Source organism: Choloepus didactylus, chromosome 3, assembly GCF_015220235.1.
Source record: "Choloepus didactylus isolate mChoDid1 chromosome 3, mChoDid1.pri, whole genome shotgun sequence".
Lineage (NCBI taxonomy): Eukaryota > Metazoa > Chordata > Mammalia > Pilosa > Megalonychidae > Choloepus > Choloepus didactylus.
In genome coordinates, this window is record NC_051309.1 from 2,026,213 (window position 1) to 2,042,414 (window position 16,202).

Below are 16,202 nucleotides of genomic sequence, written 5' to 3' on the forward strand. Positions count from 1 at the left end.
CATCTAAAGCCTGCGCCGGGGGTGAGCGGGAAACAGCTGTGCAGAGCTCCTGTGCCCGTCCCGCCCTCCCTGATGCATCCCTGTTCCCAGCCCAGGCACCAGCTGAGGGCCGGCTCCTCCTATGGTCCCCCGGCTCCCAGCGCAGAGCCTGATGCTGTGAGAGACTGGATGGAGCGCTCTCTTAAGACAAAGGAACCCTCAGAGGTTTGTGCCACCATGTCTTGAAATGTCCCTCTGATGGCCCTGGGCCTTAAGTGGATGTAGGCTGAAGAAATGTGGCCCTGGGACGGGAGGGGGCAGATACTGCAGTTCCCCTGTGCGCTTCCCCTGGTCCGTGCTGGCCTCATTGGGGCCAGTGGTCTGGAAGGCCCCCCTGCCTCTCTCCGCCTGGCGGTGCCCTCTCATGGCTGCTCTCTGGCCACTTGCACTTGTCAGTGCTGCAGCGTCGGGCAGGGAAGGGGAGCGGGAAGCCAGCTTGGGTTGGCACTGTCACCAAGGCTGGAATGTTTCGTTTAAACTATAGTTGCGGGGTTTCATTTAGGATTTCCACAGATAGGAGGGGGAAAGGCTAAAATATCTTTGGAATAGTTTATAAAGCATTGAAGAGCTTTGAAGCTTTAAAAAAAGTTTTTCAGGTACCTGGGAGTTGGTTGGTTCTTGCTAATAATGTCATTCAATGGTGAACTTTTTAAAAGTCTAGTTTAGCAACCTGGGCTGATGGGTGATTTTCTGGAGCCCCCAGGTGGTGGGGTTCTCATGCACCTCTAGGAGGGGTGGCTCCCGAGTGTCCTCAGGCAAGGTTTTTTGGTTTTGGTTAATGGAGATGATGGGAATGTCCTGTGGCTTAAATGAGACAGTGAAATGGGGTGCCTTGCCTATTCTGGGAGCACGTGGTGTGGCAGCTCTGCCTGACACCCCCACAGCTGCTGGCCTTGTTTCACAGAGGAGGAAACCGAGGCCTGGAGAAGTCCAGCAATTTGCCTGGGAATTGAGAGTGGTCTCGTGGCGTGAGCCCATCCATTCAGCTGCTATCCTGTAATAATGTCACATTAATCCACATAACATAAAGGCGTAGGGAAGGCTGCAAGCAGAAAGGGTGACTCAGTCCATCAGGAAGGGAAGAAGGGGGCACTGGGGATGGGGACAGGGCTGCGCTGGCCGGGCCGCTTCCTGCTGGAGAGCAGAGCTGGGGGCGGGTGGAGAGATGTTTGCCCGTGTTGGTCATTCAGCCCAGGGCCAGCCCCCATCCTACGGAGGAAGAAACTGGAGCTCGGGGAGCTCCAGACCCGCTGACAAGGGGGAGCTGGCGTGTCAGGTGACCCATGATTCCAGAGTACTGCCCTTGAGCCATGAGGCTGTGGCAGGGGCCTCGGGAGCTGGGGTCAGGGCTCCTCAGAACCCCTTTTTGGGAAGGTGAGTGAAACATCATGAAAGACCATCGCCAGACCTGCTGTGTGCCCGGCCCGGTGCTGCACCTTGGTTGGGGGCGGGGGGGGGGGGCAGAGGGATGGTGTTGGTGCTGTGGTGTTGGGGCTCTGCCTGAAGAAACAGTGAGGGGGCGTGGGGGCAGAGGCTGGGTTTGGGGGTTGCCGTCTGAGGTCTAGTTGCTGTTTGTTTTCAGGTCCCAGCCAAGAAGGAGTCCTACCCCGGGGTCAGCAGAGAGAAGGACCACCTTCTCAAGTATGGTGTGGGTGACCTGGTGTGGTCCAAGGTGTCGGGCTACCCATGGTGGCCCTGCATGGTGTCTGCCGACCCACTCCTGCACAGCTGCACCCGGCTGAAAGGTACGTTGTGCGCGCCTGGCCGGCCGCGTCCTCCTCCTGGGCACACCTTGTGGCTCGGTTCTGTGTCTTGACTTGAAGTTAGTGACTGAATCGGATGTGATTTGTTACATTTCCTTTCATATCCAACTTGGGTTTGTGTTTTGTGTGATTACGTTTAGTTAGGGACGTTAAAAGAGGAGTGTACTTTACCTGGTATTGGTTTTCAGATTTTATGATAAATGATTTATAAATTATATATACAGTGATTTATTTCATTGTGACTTGCAGAAATAGAATTACTTACTAAGTTTATGTGAGAAAAATGTGGAAGTTTAGTTTCTTAGGCCTGTGGGAAGAGGGAAAAATCTAAAAATTATTGTTGGTCTCATGAAACTTGGGAATATAAATTTGTACTTGGAACAGCTGAAGAGCGCATTGGAATTAGTATGTCCTCAACACAGGTTAAAGCAAATGGGAATTTCACGTAACTGGGTGAGGTGTACATGAGCTTCTGGAGGAAGGGCCAACGAGGCATCAGGAGGTTTGAGGTTGTTCTGACAAGTTCTTCTAGAGTAACGTGAATTTACGTTGGGTTGCTGAGCTGCGGCGAGGGGAGAGTCAGAGCTGAGCACGTGGGGCCTGGGCCCCACACTGCCTTCTCGAGCACACGGGTTAATGCTGTTCTGGGTTGCTTTTTTTAATAAAGGATTTTGTTTGTTTGCTTGAAAAACTTGAGCATGCAGTTCAGGGGACGGCCATGTGCATGCCTTCGCCTGGGTCCACCAGCGTTTGACATCTTGTGATACCTGCTCTGGCTGTCTCCGTAGACACACTCGGCTTTGCCGTGCCACCTGAAGGCATGACAGCCTTCGCCCCTGAGTGTGCCAGCAGAGTCTTCCAGAACAGGGGCGATTCTCGACCTGCCTAGCTCCACAGCCCCTTAAGCAGACTTGGAATTGGCAGCACAGCCTTTGCTGTAGTTGTCACTCATGTTTGCCCAGTGTTCCTGGGACGAATCGGCGTGTGCCATGCATTTGGCTGCCTCCAGTCTCCCCGATCAGGAAGACACCCCCCACCCCGTGTCTGCCCCCTCGACACTGCACCCCCGCATCTGGCTGTCCCTTACGATCAGGTGTAGGTCTGAGAGGCCAGCAGGGCACCTCTTAATGATAGAGGTGGCGTGGGGAAGGTACTCAGGCTCAGAACCGTGAGATGTGGCTGACACCAGTCACCTCATCCGCGGAAGGAAGGGCTGTCACCCTGCCAGGGCCACAGCACCCTGCGCAATCCCCAGGGGGCAGCTCGGGGGGAGGCGACCGCAGCTGGCTGAGGCTGGCCTTTGAAGAGCAGTCGAGACACGTCAGGGCCAGGCCCTCCGCCCGGCAGCAGACCCAGCCCTTGAAGAGAGCTGGGGTCAGGGAAGAGCAGTGGCGGGCAGCACTGAGTGGGGTGGGACGGCATGGGTGGCGGTGCTGCAGGTCACACCCCCAGCCTCCCGCTGCCTGGGCCGGGCTCCCTCACAGCCTCGATGCTTCTCTGAATCGTCCATTTGTGGGCTATGAAATGGTGGCCGCCCACTTCTATCACGCGTTCGTGTTTAAGTAGCTGGCATTTTTCTGTGAAAATGAGCCCCCCCCCAAAAAATAGTTATGTATTACATTCCTTGTTCTTTTTTTTCTCCTTTCACATTTTTAATGGGAGTAAAATATCATAACGTGAAACCATTTTAGAAATTTCTCAGTGTGCAGTGGGTGACATACATGCACTGACAGTGTTGTGTGACCATCACCGCTATTTCCAGAGCCCCCCCAGCTCCTGGAGCCTCTGCTCTGCCTCTGCCTCCCTGAGGCTGCTGCTCCAGATGCCTCCTGTGCAGGACTGTCCTCCTGTGACCGGCTCATTTCACACGCCGTGCGGTCATGACGGTCACCCGTGTTGTCGCATGGGCCAGCACGTCATTCCTTCCGGCCGGGGTAATATCCCAGGGTGTAGACGGGCCCCCGTTTTGTTTACCCCTCATCCGTCGATGGCCACTTCGGTTGCCGCCACCTTTCGGCTCTTGTGGATAGTGGTTGCAGCGTCCAAGTACCTCTGAGCCCCTGCTTTCCGTCTGTCTGCCCAGGAGCGGGGTGGCCGGGTCGTGTGGCGGGCGCTGTCCTACACTGTCAGGCTGACAGCTGGCCTTCCACGGCAGCTGCCACTCTGCAGTCCTGCCGTTCCTCCACGGCCTCGACTCAGCACTTGTTGGTTTCCAGGTTTCTGATGACAGCCAGCCTGGGGACGCACGTGGGACCTCACTGTGGATTTGACACACGTTTTCCTAGTGGCTGCCAATGCCTGAGCATCTTTCCACGTGCTTTTAATGGCCATTTGTGTATCTTCTCAGAAGATGTCTGTTCAGAGCTTTGTCCATTAAAAAAAAATTGTGGGTAACATATATACAGTGTAAATGTCCCATTTTAACCACTTTCAAGCATACAATTTAGTGATATCAACCACATTCTTTTTCCATTTTAAATTGGGTTGTTTTTCTTTTTGCTGTTGAGTTTGTAGGAGTTCTTTATGTATTCTGGTTATTAAACCCTTATCAAGATACACGGTTTTCCAAATATTTTCTCCCATTCTTTAGATTTTTTTTTTTTACTTTCTTGATAATGTCTTCTGATGCATAAAAGCTTTTCGTTTCCACAAAGCCCAATTTATTTTTTCTTTGATGCTTTGGCTTTTGGTGTAAAGAATCCATTGCCAAATCCAAGGTTGTAAAGATTTTCCCCCTATGTTTTCTTCTATGAGATGTATGATTTTGTGCTTATATTTTAGTCTTTGATCCCTTTTCAGTTAGTTTTTATACACGATGAGAGTAGGGGTCCACATTTGTCTTTGCATGTGGATTTGCAGTTGTCCCAGCGCCGTTTGGTTGAAGACACTGTTCTTTCCCTGTTTGGATAGACTTGACTCCCTTGTGGAAAGTCAACTGGATTTATTTCTGGGCTCTCAGTTCTGTTCTGTTGTCTATATGTCCATATGCCAGTTCCACATGTGTTGTAATTCTGTGGTTTGCAGTTAAGTTTTGAGTTTGGGAAGGGTGAACCTCCAACTTGTTCTTTTTTTCAAGGTTGATTGCTTATTTGGAGCCCATTATGCTTTCATGTGATTCGAGGATTGGCTTTTCATTTCTGCAAAAAAGGCAGACTGTGATTCTGGAAGGGGAGTGCATTGGATCTGTCGACTGCTGCGGGCAGTGTTGCCATCTGGACAATATTAAGATGAATAATATTAACCTTTGCACTCAGAATAGCTTCTGTTCGTTTAGGCCTTTAATTTCTTTCAGAAGTGTTTTTGGTATTTCCAGTGTAACAAGTCTTTCACCTCCTTTGTTAATTATTCCTAGGTATTTTATTTCTGTTAGATGCTGCTGTAAGTGGAATTGTTTTTCTTAAGTTACTTTTCAGATGTGTCATTAATGCTGCACAGAAACTGTGCTCGTTCTTTGTGTTGCTCCTGCAGCCCCCACGGGACCGGGGTTGGTGGACGCCAGTGTGCCCAGGGCAGAGCCGTCCTGGGTGGAGAGGGCACAGCCTTGGTCTGAGTGCGGGCTCCCCGAGGAGCAGAGCCAGAGCTATCCTCGGTGGGGAAGGCCTGGCTCTGGGTCTGAGCATGGGGTCCCGAGGAGCAGGCCCTTTTCTTTTTTTTTAGAGAGACTGCTTGTGACACCCCTACTCCCACCCCAAATTGCCTTTATTATTTGGAGGTGTGGTGTTTTATTTATTACGCTTGGGATTTAGGGATGTGCTTGAATCTGTGGATCTTAATGCACCTAATAATTTTTTAATTGAAATATAATGTGTATGCAGAAGAGAACCACCACTCTGGAGCTACAGTTCCATCTACATTTTTTACATTATTTTGAAAGTCCACATTTTCCTTTGAACGTATAAGTTGATGGAAGTCTCAACAGACTTTTCTTGGCTGCTGCCTGCTAGGCAGCTTGGGCAGATGAGAATGCTGAGGCTTGACTGGCCGGGTTGGAAAGGAGATCAGTCATGCTTTAGAGGCGACTCCGAGACGGACACGGGCCAGGTGGGCCTGGTGCCGTCACTCTCCTTTCAGGTAACTGGGGCCTGAATCAAGTGATTTTCTGCTGTGCAGCTTTTTATTGTCTCTGTTTTCCTGTTACGGTAGGGAGGTCTCAGGGAGTTACTTTTCTTCTTCTATTTCCAAGTGCCGGCACCTTTCTCAACACGTTTACAGGTAGTCTGACCCTCCTGAGTCTTGGGTCTTTGGTCCTGGGTCCCCTCCTGGGTGTGGAGGCCCTCCGGCTGCGTGGTACCTGGGCCTTTTCCACAGTGGGTCTGCAGGGGTCTTCTTCTTCTGAGGCTCTGGTGCCCCCAGGAACTGAGCTTGGGCAATCCAGCTGTGGCGCCAGCTGCCCGCTGCTTGCTGGGCGCCCTTCCGTGTCTTCTGGCCCTGGGGCAACCCCCACACGCCTTGGTGCCCTTGTGGGCATCAGTTCAGGAGGCCGGGACCTGGTGAGCAGCCATCGGGGCAGAAGGTGAGGCGGCCAGGCGGCCCCTCTCAGCTGGGACCAGAACGAAGTTCACACGATTGGGGTACACTGTCACACGTTTCTAGGTAGGAAAGAACTTTAGCACTTCTTTTACAAACTTCGGAGCAGGACTGTGGTATTCCCCTGACACAAAGGAGCATTTTTCTATGTCACTGACTACTCATAAATATAATTTAAGTTCATATTATTTTCATTGTATGTACTGTTACAGGTTTTCTTTAATATAAATAATGCTATGGCATGTATCTGTGTGTATTCATTTGTGTGATGAGGAAAGTTCTTTCTAAGTATTAAAGTAATGAAGAAGTCACAAGTCCCTTGGCGATCTTTCTGAGTCTTAGGTATTTTTAAATCAGACACATACGCACACTTAGAAACAAGTCAGATTGTACTGAAAGAGTGGTAGTGAAAAACCATCCCTTGTCCCTGCCTCCACAGAGGTAATTATTTTTAACTCTTTCAGCATTTTCTTCTAGCTTTGAGTGCTATTTTAAATTGCTCAATTAGACATTTTCTGCTGACTTTCCCTCCTGGAAAATGAAGATTGCCCTTTAGGCACCGCCTTGCTGCACTGTGGGCCGTAGCCTCTCCCTCTCTGCCGAGCAGCTGCGGCCGCAGCCCTTAGCGGCCTCCCTGTGCCCTATGGCCGCCCTCTGAGGGCCCGGAGTTCAATGGCTGGCCGGGGAGCTGGGCTCTGAGCCCGGCCCTTGTCCCCGTCTGTTGCACCTCCCTCACGGCCTCAAGCCCCCCTCGGAGGAGGCGGCTCCTGTGCTGCGGTGCTCCTGTGCTGCTGTGCTGCAGTTACTGACTTGGCTCGGCGTGGAGGAGCGCGGGCCGAGGGGCCCTGCGGGAGCACACCTGTCTGTATGTCTGTCCCTGGTGAAGGAGCCAGGGTGTCTCCCTCCTTTGGCTGGAGCAGGGAGGGGTGGGGCCAGGTTTATTTCAGTGTAGCAGAGTCACACGTTTCCAGGTGAGAACCTCAGCGCAGCTCCTAACTGCATGTCAGTAACTACGAATGGATTTGCCTCGTTTCATCCCAAATTCTAACTTTCAGGTCCTCACATTTTATTTTAAAAACTAGGTCAGAAAAAGAGCGCACGCCAGTATCACGTACAGTTCTTTGGTGATGCCCCAGAAAGAGCGTGGATATTTGAGAAGAGCCTGGTAGCTTTCGAAGGAGAAGGACATTTGAAAAACTGTGCCAGGAAAGTGCCAAGCAGGCGCCCACAAAAGCTGAGAAATGAAGGTGATAGATGTTTCTACATTAAGTAAACTTTCAGGCAGAAATTTTATTTTTTTCTTCAAGTTATTATTTATAATGTTTTGAACCTGGGGTTGCTTGATGTGCTGTAGGCTTCTTATTTCTGTTTGCAGTTGTTTGCTTTTGCCCAAGTATGCTATGGAATATGACAAGTTTCTTTAGAGACACAACTGATTATTGTTCTTTACTAGTTTCATAACTCCCAGAGATATTTGGTTTTATAGTTTTTTTATTTACATGTATATAGATTACATTAATTAATGTAATCAGAATTGATTCCTAGTTTAAAGAAACAGTGCTGCTCATAAGACCCACTTACTATGTTGAGCTGAATTTTGTCTAAATCCTTCTAAGAAAATTAGTTTTTATAGTTTTTGATTTTTAAAAACTTACATGACATTTTAAAGTACCCTTCTTACAGTTAGTTAACTTTCATGTTTGTGTAATGAAATTTATAATGTTTTATGTTCTTCTTTTCAGCTGTTGAAGCCCATTTCAGGGAAATTGAGGGCCCAGTGGGAGATGGGCATTGTTCAGGCGCGAGAAGCTGCGGGCATGTCAGCAGAGGCGCGGAAAGCCAGGTTCACCTTCGTCTACGTGGGGGGACCAGCTGCGCCTCAACCCCTGCGTGGGCCCAGGAGGCTGGCGTGGGCGCTGGGTCCCCTGGAGTGGATGGCCGAGCTTGCGGGCGGCCACAAGGAAGCAGCTGTGGCCCCGCGGTCGGGGGCAGACGAGGGCGCGCCCATCAAGCGGAGCGGAGGGCCGGGCACCAAGCAGGGGTTCCCAGGACGGCAGCCAGCACCCCTCAGGAGACGGCCGGCGCAGATCCCCGAAGAGGAGTGGGGTCTCCTCCCGGGAGAAGGAAGGCCCCGGCCTCCACCCCACGAGGCAGGAGGGGTGACGCGCTGTCCCAGTTTTTGGGTCTTCTGCCAGAAGCACAGGGATGAGGTCGGTGGCACCCACGCCCGAGGGTTTCTGAGGGGTGGGGCGTGGTCTTTGTGGGGGCCACCTAGGCTGGGCACCGGTGGAGCCTGTTGTGAGCTCTGCATCGCTTTCACATCGCCACGGGGGTCTTGCTCAAGAGCGGGCGTCTGGCCCTGGGGGCAGCACTCCCTCCCAGTGAGGGGCAGGGGTCCTCAGAGCGGGCGGCTGACCTCCGCGGGCCGCACTGTGCCAGGTGCCCGGCCTTGCTGGGTGTCCTGGCTCCCGGGGCAGGGCTCTCCACTGTGCAGCTCTGATGCTTCCGGTGTGTTTTACACAAACCAGATGTGTCCACCAACAGGAAGTATGCTGGGGACTTACTTCCATGCCACTTAGAAGGATGGCAATCAATGACTAAAACATTTAAATAACTTTCTGAGTGATTTTCTTGGACTGTGTGATCTGCTAGTATGTATCAGGGCTCGATTCCATTGTGAAGAACTTGAGGGCCATGCCCCCCATTTTAGTTATGTTAATTGTCACTGGAAGTAACTGGATTTTAGTCTAGGGCTTTATTTTCATTTAAATTTCTTGGGACTTGTCTGCTCCAGAGTCTGAATCTACATGGTGACTACGATCCTAGCCCCCGTCTGTGCAGGTAGCCCAGCTCAGTGAGGAGCTGCGTGGAGTTCAGGCGCATGGATGAGTGGTGGAGCTGAAGAAATGGACCCGAGCAGCGTTTTGTTCTCCCCGTACAGGGCTCCAGAGAAGGGCACTTGCCTGGTGCCTCGAGGATAACCAGCAGGTCTTTTCTCAGGAATGCAAGGGTGGCTTAATGTCAGAAAATTGGTTATTGTGCTTTACTTTGGTGACAGATTAAATGACCATCTCAATAGATAGGGGAAAAGCATTCATTAAAATTCGTTGCTTTTTCATGATAAAAAGCAAACCAGGAATACATGGGTCTTCATCTGTGGAAGAGTGTCTGTCAAAAACTTACAGCAAGTGTCATGCTTACTGGTGAAACTTCACAAGCATTCTCTCTAAAAGCATGAGTTAAGGCCAGATGCCTCTGACCCTGATATTAAACGTTGCACGGAAAGTGCCAGCCAGTACAGTAAAGATGAGAAAAAAGTAAAAGGGCATCATTGTAAAGCAGGAAATAAAGCTGTCACTCATAGTTGGCAGAGATGATGGTCTGTGTGGAATCCTTGAGAATCTGCAGATGATCTTTAGAATTAGAGCTCACCGTGGCTTGGTGGGTGTAAGATCAATACAAAATTCAAGAGAGCTATAAGAGAAAATGTGATATGAAAAAAAAATACTGTTCCTATTAGCAACAGAAAGGTACAGTACTAAGGAGTAAATTTAATGAAATATGTGTATAACTGGAAAAGAATAATAGGCATTTTGGCAGACCTAATTAAATAGTAATATATTCATATGTAGGAAGATTCACTATTATGTAGTTGTCAGTACTCCTTATATTAGTGTATAAGTTCAGTGTAATTCTCTTATGAACCTCAAGAGGAATTGCCATGAACTTTATACACATATGCTGTATAGCCAGATTTGACTACTGGAGCTAGTAAACAAATTCAGCAGAAGTGCAGGCTACAAAATTAACACACAAAAATCAGTCGCGTTTCTATACACTAGCAAAAACAAAAAAAAACAAAAAAAAGAACAAAAAACAGTTGAAAATGGAAATTAAAAACACAATTCCATTCCCAACAGCTTCTAAAAGAATAAAATATCTAGGAATAAATTTAACCAAGGAGGTGAAGGAGTTATACATGGAAAACTACAAAACGCTGCTGAAAGAAATTAAAGAAGACCCAAGTAAATGGCAGGACACCCCGGTTCATGGCTAGGAAGACCTAACGTGCTAAGATGGCAGTACTGCCTAAAGAGATCCAGAGTTTCAACCCAAACTCAAAATCCTGGCATCCTCTCCTGCAGAAATGGGAAGGCTGATCCTCAGATTCACACGGAGTCACAAGGGGCCCCAAGTAATCAAAGCATCTTGAGAAAAGAGCAGAGGTGGAGACCGTGCCTCCTGATCTCAGGACTGCTACAAAGTTCCAGCAACGGGAGCAGCATGTCCGTTAGGCAGGAGGACAGGCGTGGAGACCCGTGGTGTGGAATTGGGAGTCCAGAGGCAGACTCCCCCTGGGGTCAGCTGGTCATCGGCTGGGGGCCGAGTCCATCGCTTGGAGGGTGCTGGGAAAACGAGGAGCCCACGTGCTGGAAGACACCTCCCACCACATACAGAAATTAGCCCTACACATAAGCACTAAAACCTTAAATCTCTTAGAAGAAAACACAAGGGGAAAACTCCATAGCTGTGAATTTGGCAGTGGTTTCTTAGCTTTTATACCAAAAACACAAGCAACAAAATAAAAACCAGATAATTTGGACAGCATCAAAATTAAAAAGTTTTGTTTGTCAAAGGATGTTATGAGGAAAGTGAAAAGACAACCTGTAGAATAGGTGAAAATAGTTTCAAATCATATATCTCATAAGGGTTTAATATCCAGAATATGTAAAGAACTACAACTCAACAACAAAGACAAACAACCCAATTGAAAAATGGGCCAAGGACTTAGAGGGCCATTTCTCTACAGAAGATGTCCGGGTGTCTGTAAGCACATGGAAGGATGTCGATGTCATTGGTCATCAGGGAAACGCAAGTCAGGGCCACAGTGAGGTCCTACCACACACCCACCGACCGGAAAATGAATGGCTACTAAACAGAAAATGAGTGCTGGTGAGGACGTGGAGAGATAGGGATGCTGGTGGGGATGTAAGACGGTGCAGCCACCCTGGAAGCCAGTCTGTGACTCCTCAGAAAATCAGACACTGGGCTACCAGGAGACCGGGCAGTCCCACTCCTAGGTAGATGCCCCAAAGAACTGCGAGCAGGGACTCACGCAGGAATTGGTGCACTGACATGCTTGGCAGCATTATTCACAACTGCCGAGGAAGAGGCAGCCTAAGCGTCTACCAGCTCAGGCAGTGGTGCCCACTGGTGGGAGAGGGACAGGGACTTGGGGAGAGGGGGCTCTTCTTAAATGAGCAGGCGAATCACCAACCATGAAGGAACTGCGGGAAAAGGAGAATTTGCTTGTGAAGGACACCGTGAACCAGGCAAAAGGAAGGCTATGTGTGGAGAGCGAGGCAGTTGGGAGGGGAGAGGATGGGGCAGGAGGATGTGCTCGGCCTCAGGTGTGCCAGGGACTGGGCACTGCAGACTGAGCCCGCGCAGGCCAGGAGGCTCCGCCAGCAACAGGAGCGCGGCCCGCACCGCCCGGGGTCCTCTCCAGCACTGGCTGAGGCCTCTGCCAGCACTGGGCCTGAGGCTGCACGTGCTCTCGTCTCACGACTTCCCTCCTAGGTGCCTCTGCTGGAGAAGCTTCGCCCTCATACCTGGAGAGACAGGTGCCCGGCGTCGGGACTGTGGGGTGATGAGGCGGGTGGGCCCGCTGCTGCGTCTAGGGAGTGGGGGCTTGCGCGGAAATTGGAGCCAGCCTGCTGGGTGTCGAAGGGGAAAGCAAGTTGCCGTGGGATACGCGTGTTACGTCATCTACGCCAAGTTTGAAAAATGCAACACAGCCACTGTCTAGTTTTATCCACCCCTCCACCTGCATCCATCCAGAGCGGCGGGGGGCAGAGATGGCATGCCCCCATCCAGGAGCTGAGGAGACCCCCAGGGAGGTGCTGGCTCCAGGGGATGGGGCCTGTGGGTTCGGGCTGGGGCAGGCGTACGGAGGCCGCAGGGCCCTGGCAGGCACTGGCCCGTGGCCATGAGGGCGAGAGCTTGACCCGCCAGCTGTGGGCAGCCAGGCAAGGTCAGTTTCTCGATGGCCTCTGCAGGCTCACTTGAAAATACAAGGGAAAGATCAGTACCCAAGAGCTCACACCGCGTCCTCAGGCTTCCCTTTTGATTTAGGGGCCCAAAGTGATCGCTGGTGACCACTCCAGTACCAGGAAACATGCCAAGGACGAACGGGAGCTGGTCGCTCCCAAGAGTGGCCACGATGGTTCGGCCCCACTGCTTCGGGCCCTGAAGGCCAGCTGTGTGGGTAGCTGCCCCCCACCCCCACCCCCCAGGCTCCCAGGCCAGCTGCAGGAGGGGCCGCACACCGAGCGGCTTTGTTGGCAAGGCCGATCTCCGCGTTGTGGTGTCATCTTGCAGTCACTGTTAGCAGTTAGGAATTTGGGGGCGCCTACGATAAGGATCAGGAAGATTAAAAAAAAAAAAAGCCCTATTTACAAATGGGTTCACACCCACAGGGAAGCAAGTTAAAATTAAGATCTGTCCTTTGTTGGCATGATTCAGTCCCCAACAGAGATCAGTTTCCAGCTTCCTTCCTTCCTGTAAATGAAGAAAAGGATTATGCTTCATGAGATTTAGTTAAAATTGTCCTTGTCTTCATCTGGCAGGCCTTGCGTCGATGTGCAGTTTCCAAGCGCATCTTGTGGCGTTCCTGGAGCACAGCTGCAGGGGGCGGGCGGAGAGCTGGGTGGTGCGGGGGACAGTGTGGGGATGGGCCAGGCTGCCAGGCCCTGTGTTCTGTTCAGCTTGTGAGGAACCGAGAGCGACCTGGGTGGGCCTCCTCTGCAATGGGCTTCCTGGAAGAGTGCGCCCGAGGATGCTGTTGGCCCCCGCGTCCAAGTCGGGGCGTCTTTTCCACCTTCTGCACCCCTAGCTCGTGGACTAGCATTGGCTGGCTGATGCTCTTTATGCTGCCTGACAAGCCGTCTCGAGGCTGTGGCATGAAGCAGCCGTTTTCTATCTCGCAGGCCAGGCTGGGGCAGCTCAGTGGGGAGCTGGGCCCTGGAGCCCTGCCATTGTCCCACGCCTGGAGCAGCAGGAAGCTCCAAGGGGCTCAAGCGCGCAGGTGTGCGGAGTGGGGGGGTGCAGGGAATGCAGTGTGGGGATTTTTTTCTCCAAGTGTTTTTGCGTGTCTGAAATAGTTCAGCAAAGATAGGAAAGTAGCTAGTCCTGAGTGCTCCCCAAGAGTCAGACACCTGGCCAGCATGCTACCATCAGGCTGTGCGTAGTGCTCCTGACAGTACCCCAGAGCAAGTGTAGATTACCCCTGTTTTATGGATGGCTAAACCGAGGGGCCACAGGCAGGTGAGGGGGTGCAAGGAGGTGAGCTCAGAGACCTGGTGCTGCTGAGGGGGCACGGGCAGGCAAGGGTCCAGTGGGCAGACAGTGGAGACTGGCACCGGCCCCGGTGGTGTCTGGTTCATGCCCAGCGCTCGCCGCCGCCTCAGCACCGCTTCCTTCCGAAGCCGTGGGCCTTAGTGAGAGCCACTGCTTTGTTAAACCTGAGGGGACGGCAGAGACGCCCTCCCTGTCCCTTGGAGTGTGCAGTGTGGTGGGGAATGAAGAACAAGCACGTGCTGCCCCCAGCAGTGAGCCCTGAGTGTGTGTGTGCGTGTGTGTGTGTGGGAATGGGGGGCATCCTCCTTTGTCACAATCCAGAGGGCTCCATCAGTACCTGCTGGGGAAGGAATGCAAGCAGCCCCTTAGCCGCCACTCAGAGGGCGGGCATTAGCTGGCCCGGAGGAGGAGAGGGGCTCAGGGAACGGGTGCGGGGGGCAGGGTCACGGCTGCACTGTGGTTTCTCACGGGGTTCCTGAGTGGGGGCATTCTGAGGTTGGGGGTGTTGGGCTGAGTACCAGGAGCCGGGTTGCCAAACCCCAGATCAGGATTCACGGCAGCTTGGGGGCTTGGCTTGCAGGGCTTTGGGGGCAGAGGGCAGGGCGTTCCAGCTGGGGGCCTGAGGGGGGCAATGGGGCCACGAATGAACGTGCTCCAGTGGAAAGATCCAGAAGGCATGTGCCCCATGGCATGGACAGAGGTCTGCAGCCCTGGGTACTTGCCGTGTTAGTGTGTGTGAGTGTGTGCAGCAGAGGGTGGCCCCGAGGGAGGCATGTGGGGCAGGGTGGCGGGTGTGGGGAGGCGGGGGTGGTGTCGAACTGCGAGGACACGGGGCAGGCGGGGGGGGCTGGGTGCCTGTGGTTGGCCCTCGCCCCATCCCGGGGGGTGGTGCCCCGAGCTCTGGGCGGGTGGGAGCTGGTGGGGACATGTGCTCCAGGAGGGGCTGGGGAGTGATGAGGCCTGCCTGAGCCACGGGGGTGCGTGGGGGGCCGGAGGGCCCTGAGGGGTTCTGTGGCCGCAGTGCTGGGCGGGGTTGCCTTGTTGGAGGGGCAGTGGCAGTGCTCGGTGGGCTGCACTGACCGTGTTGGGGGGTGCTGCCGCCCACCAGACCCCCCAGAGCAGGTGTGCGGAGGGGCCGGGCTTAGCGCCCCGGCCCAGTGTTCCCCTTTTCTGGGAGGGTGGGGTGTGCTGGGCCTGGCAGCAGGGCCCGGAGCTGTGGGGAACAATTGAGCGTGGCTGCGTTCCGGGAGGTTCTTGTCAATGGAAGCCGAAGTTTGAATTTCTTTTACTTTTGTGGGCCACAAAGCGTCCTTTTTACTTTTTCTCCTAACCATTTAAAAATGTAAAAGCTGTCTTTGGCTCGGGGTATAGGAGTGGTGGCTGCATGCTGTGTGTGTGGGCCCTGCCCTGTCAGCAGCCCGCTGGCTGCTCGGCTTGGCCTCGGGGGGCCTGGGTGCCACAGGCCGTGCAGCTGAGGGTTGTGTGCCCCGCGCCCTGGGGGTGTGAGGATGCTGGCCGGCAGGCCTGGGGCTGGACCCGGCGTCTGTGTCCTGTGTCCCCAGGTGCTGTTGTGGCCGGGAGGCCCGACCTGGCTGCACGGAGGCTCCTGCCTCTGCTCCCCGTGTGGCAAGAGTCGGGAAGTGCCACCCTTTGTCTACCCAGGGCCTGCGCTTGAAACCCGCAGGGGCCCCGGCCGCTGCCGTCACCAAGGCAGAGGCTCATTCCACGGCTTTGGATGGGTAGCCTCTCCTCTCCCAGCCCTGTGGGATTCCTGTGTTGACGTAGACAGGCAAACAGGCGTGTTGTCTTCCCCCCCAGGCCCGAGTGGTGGCTGTGGGCATACGGGCGCTGCATTCTCACACCGGGTGCCCGGCCACGCGGCACCATCTCACTGCCTGCCTGTGTTTGCAGGTTATGGCCGAGCACCCAGACGCTTCCTGTGAGGAGATCGAAGAGCTGCTTGGGTCGCAGTGGGGCATGCTCAACGACAAGCAGAAGGCGCGCTACCACACCAAGTTTGCCCTTGTGGCCTCCCCCCACGCCGAGGAGGACTCTGGTAAATGCACAGCCTGCTGTGGGCGCCACCTGGGCGCAGTGGGTGGTGCCGGCAGGCAGCTCGTCTGCATTTGCAGGGGAGCGGTGCCCCCTCTCCACCTCCGACCTGGGGCGTTTGTGTGTCAGTGACATGACTGCCCTCTGCGCTTCCCCTTAGCCATCACGGGAGCCGTTGGTGCCGTTGGTGCCGCACACACCCTGTGTGCTCCTGCCCGAGTGGAGCCGGCCCCCTGGCGCACTGTGGCCAGTCGGGACGCGTGAGGGGCGGGGGAAGGAAGGGAACACAGGGCCAACGACTTGGTTGAGCCAGATGGCGCCCCCGGGCTGAGCCGCCCTTGCCACACCATGGCAGCCGGCTCGCTTCCCAGCCTGTTGGCCCCAGAAGTCCCGGGACGGGACGGTGGCCATGGGGGCCTTCCACGTGGTGGCCTCTGCTGGCTCTCATGGGCCTTCCATTTG

General features: G+C 53.5%; 1 protein-coding gene across 1 annotated transcript in view; it reads left to right on the plus strand.

Annotated features, from left to right (window-relative positions):
- NSD2 (nuclear receptor binding SET domain protein 2) overlaps positions 1-16,202 on the plus strand; it is a 61,750-nt gene that overhangs the window by 953 nt on the left and 44,595 nt on the right. The window contains 7 exon segments of the mRNA XM_037829251.1: positions 1,622-1,784; positions 7,412-7,513; positions 7,516-7,571; positions 8,066-8,342; positions 8,345-8,511; positions 8,513-8,539; positions 15,600-15,744. Coding sequence (XP_037685179.1) covers positions 1,622-1,784; positions 7,412-7,513; positions 7,516-7,571; positions 8,066-8,342; positions 8,345-8,511; positions 8,513-8,539; positions 15,600-15,744 — 937 coding nt within the window.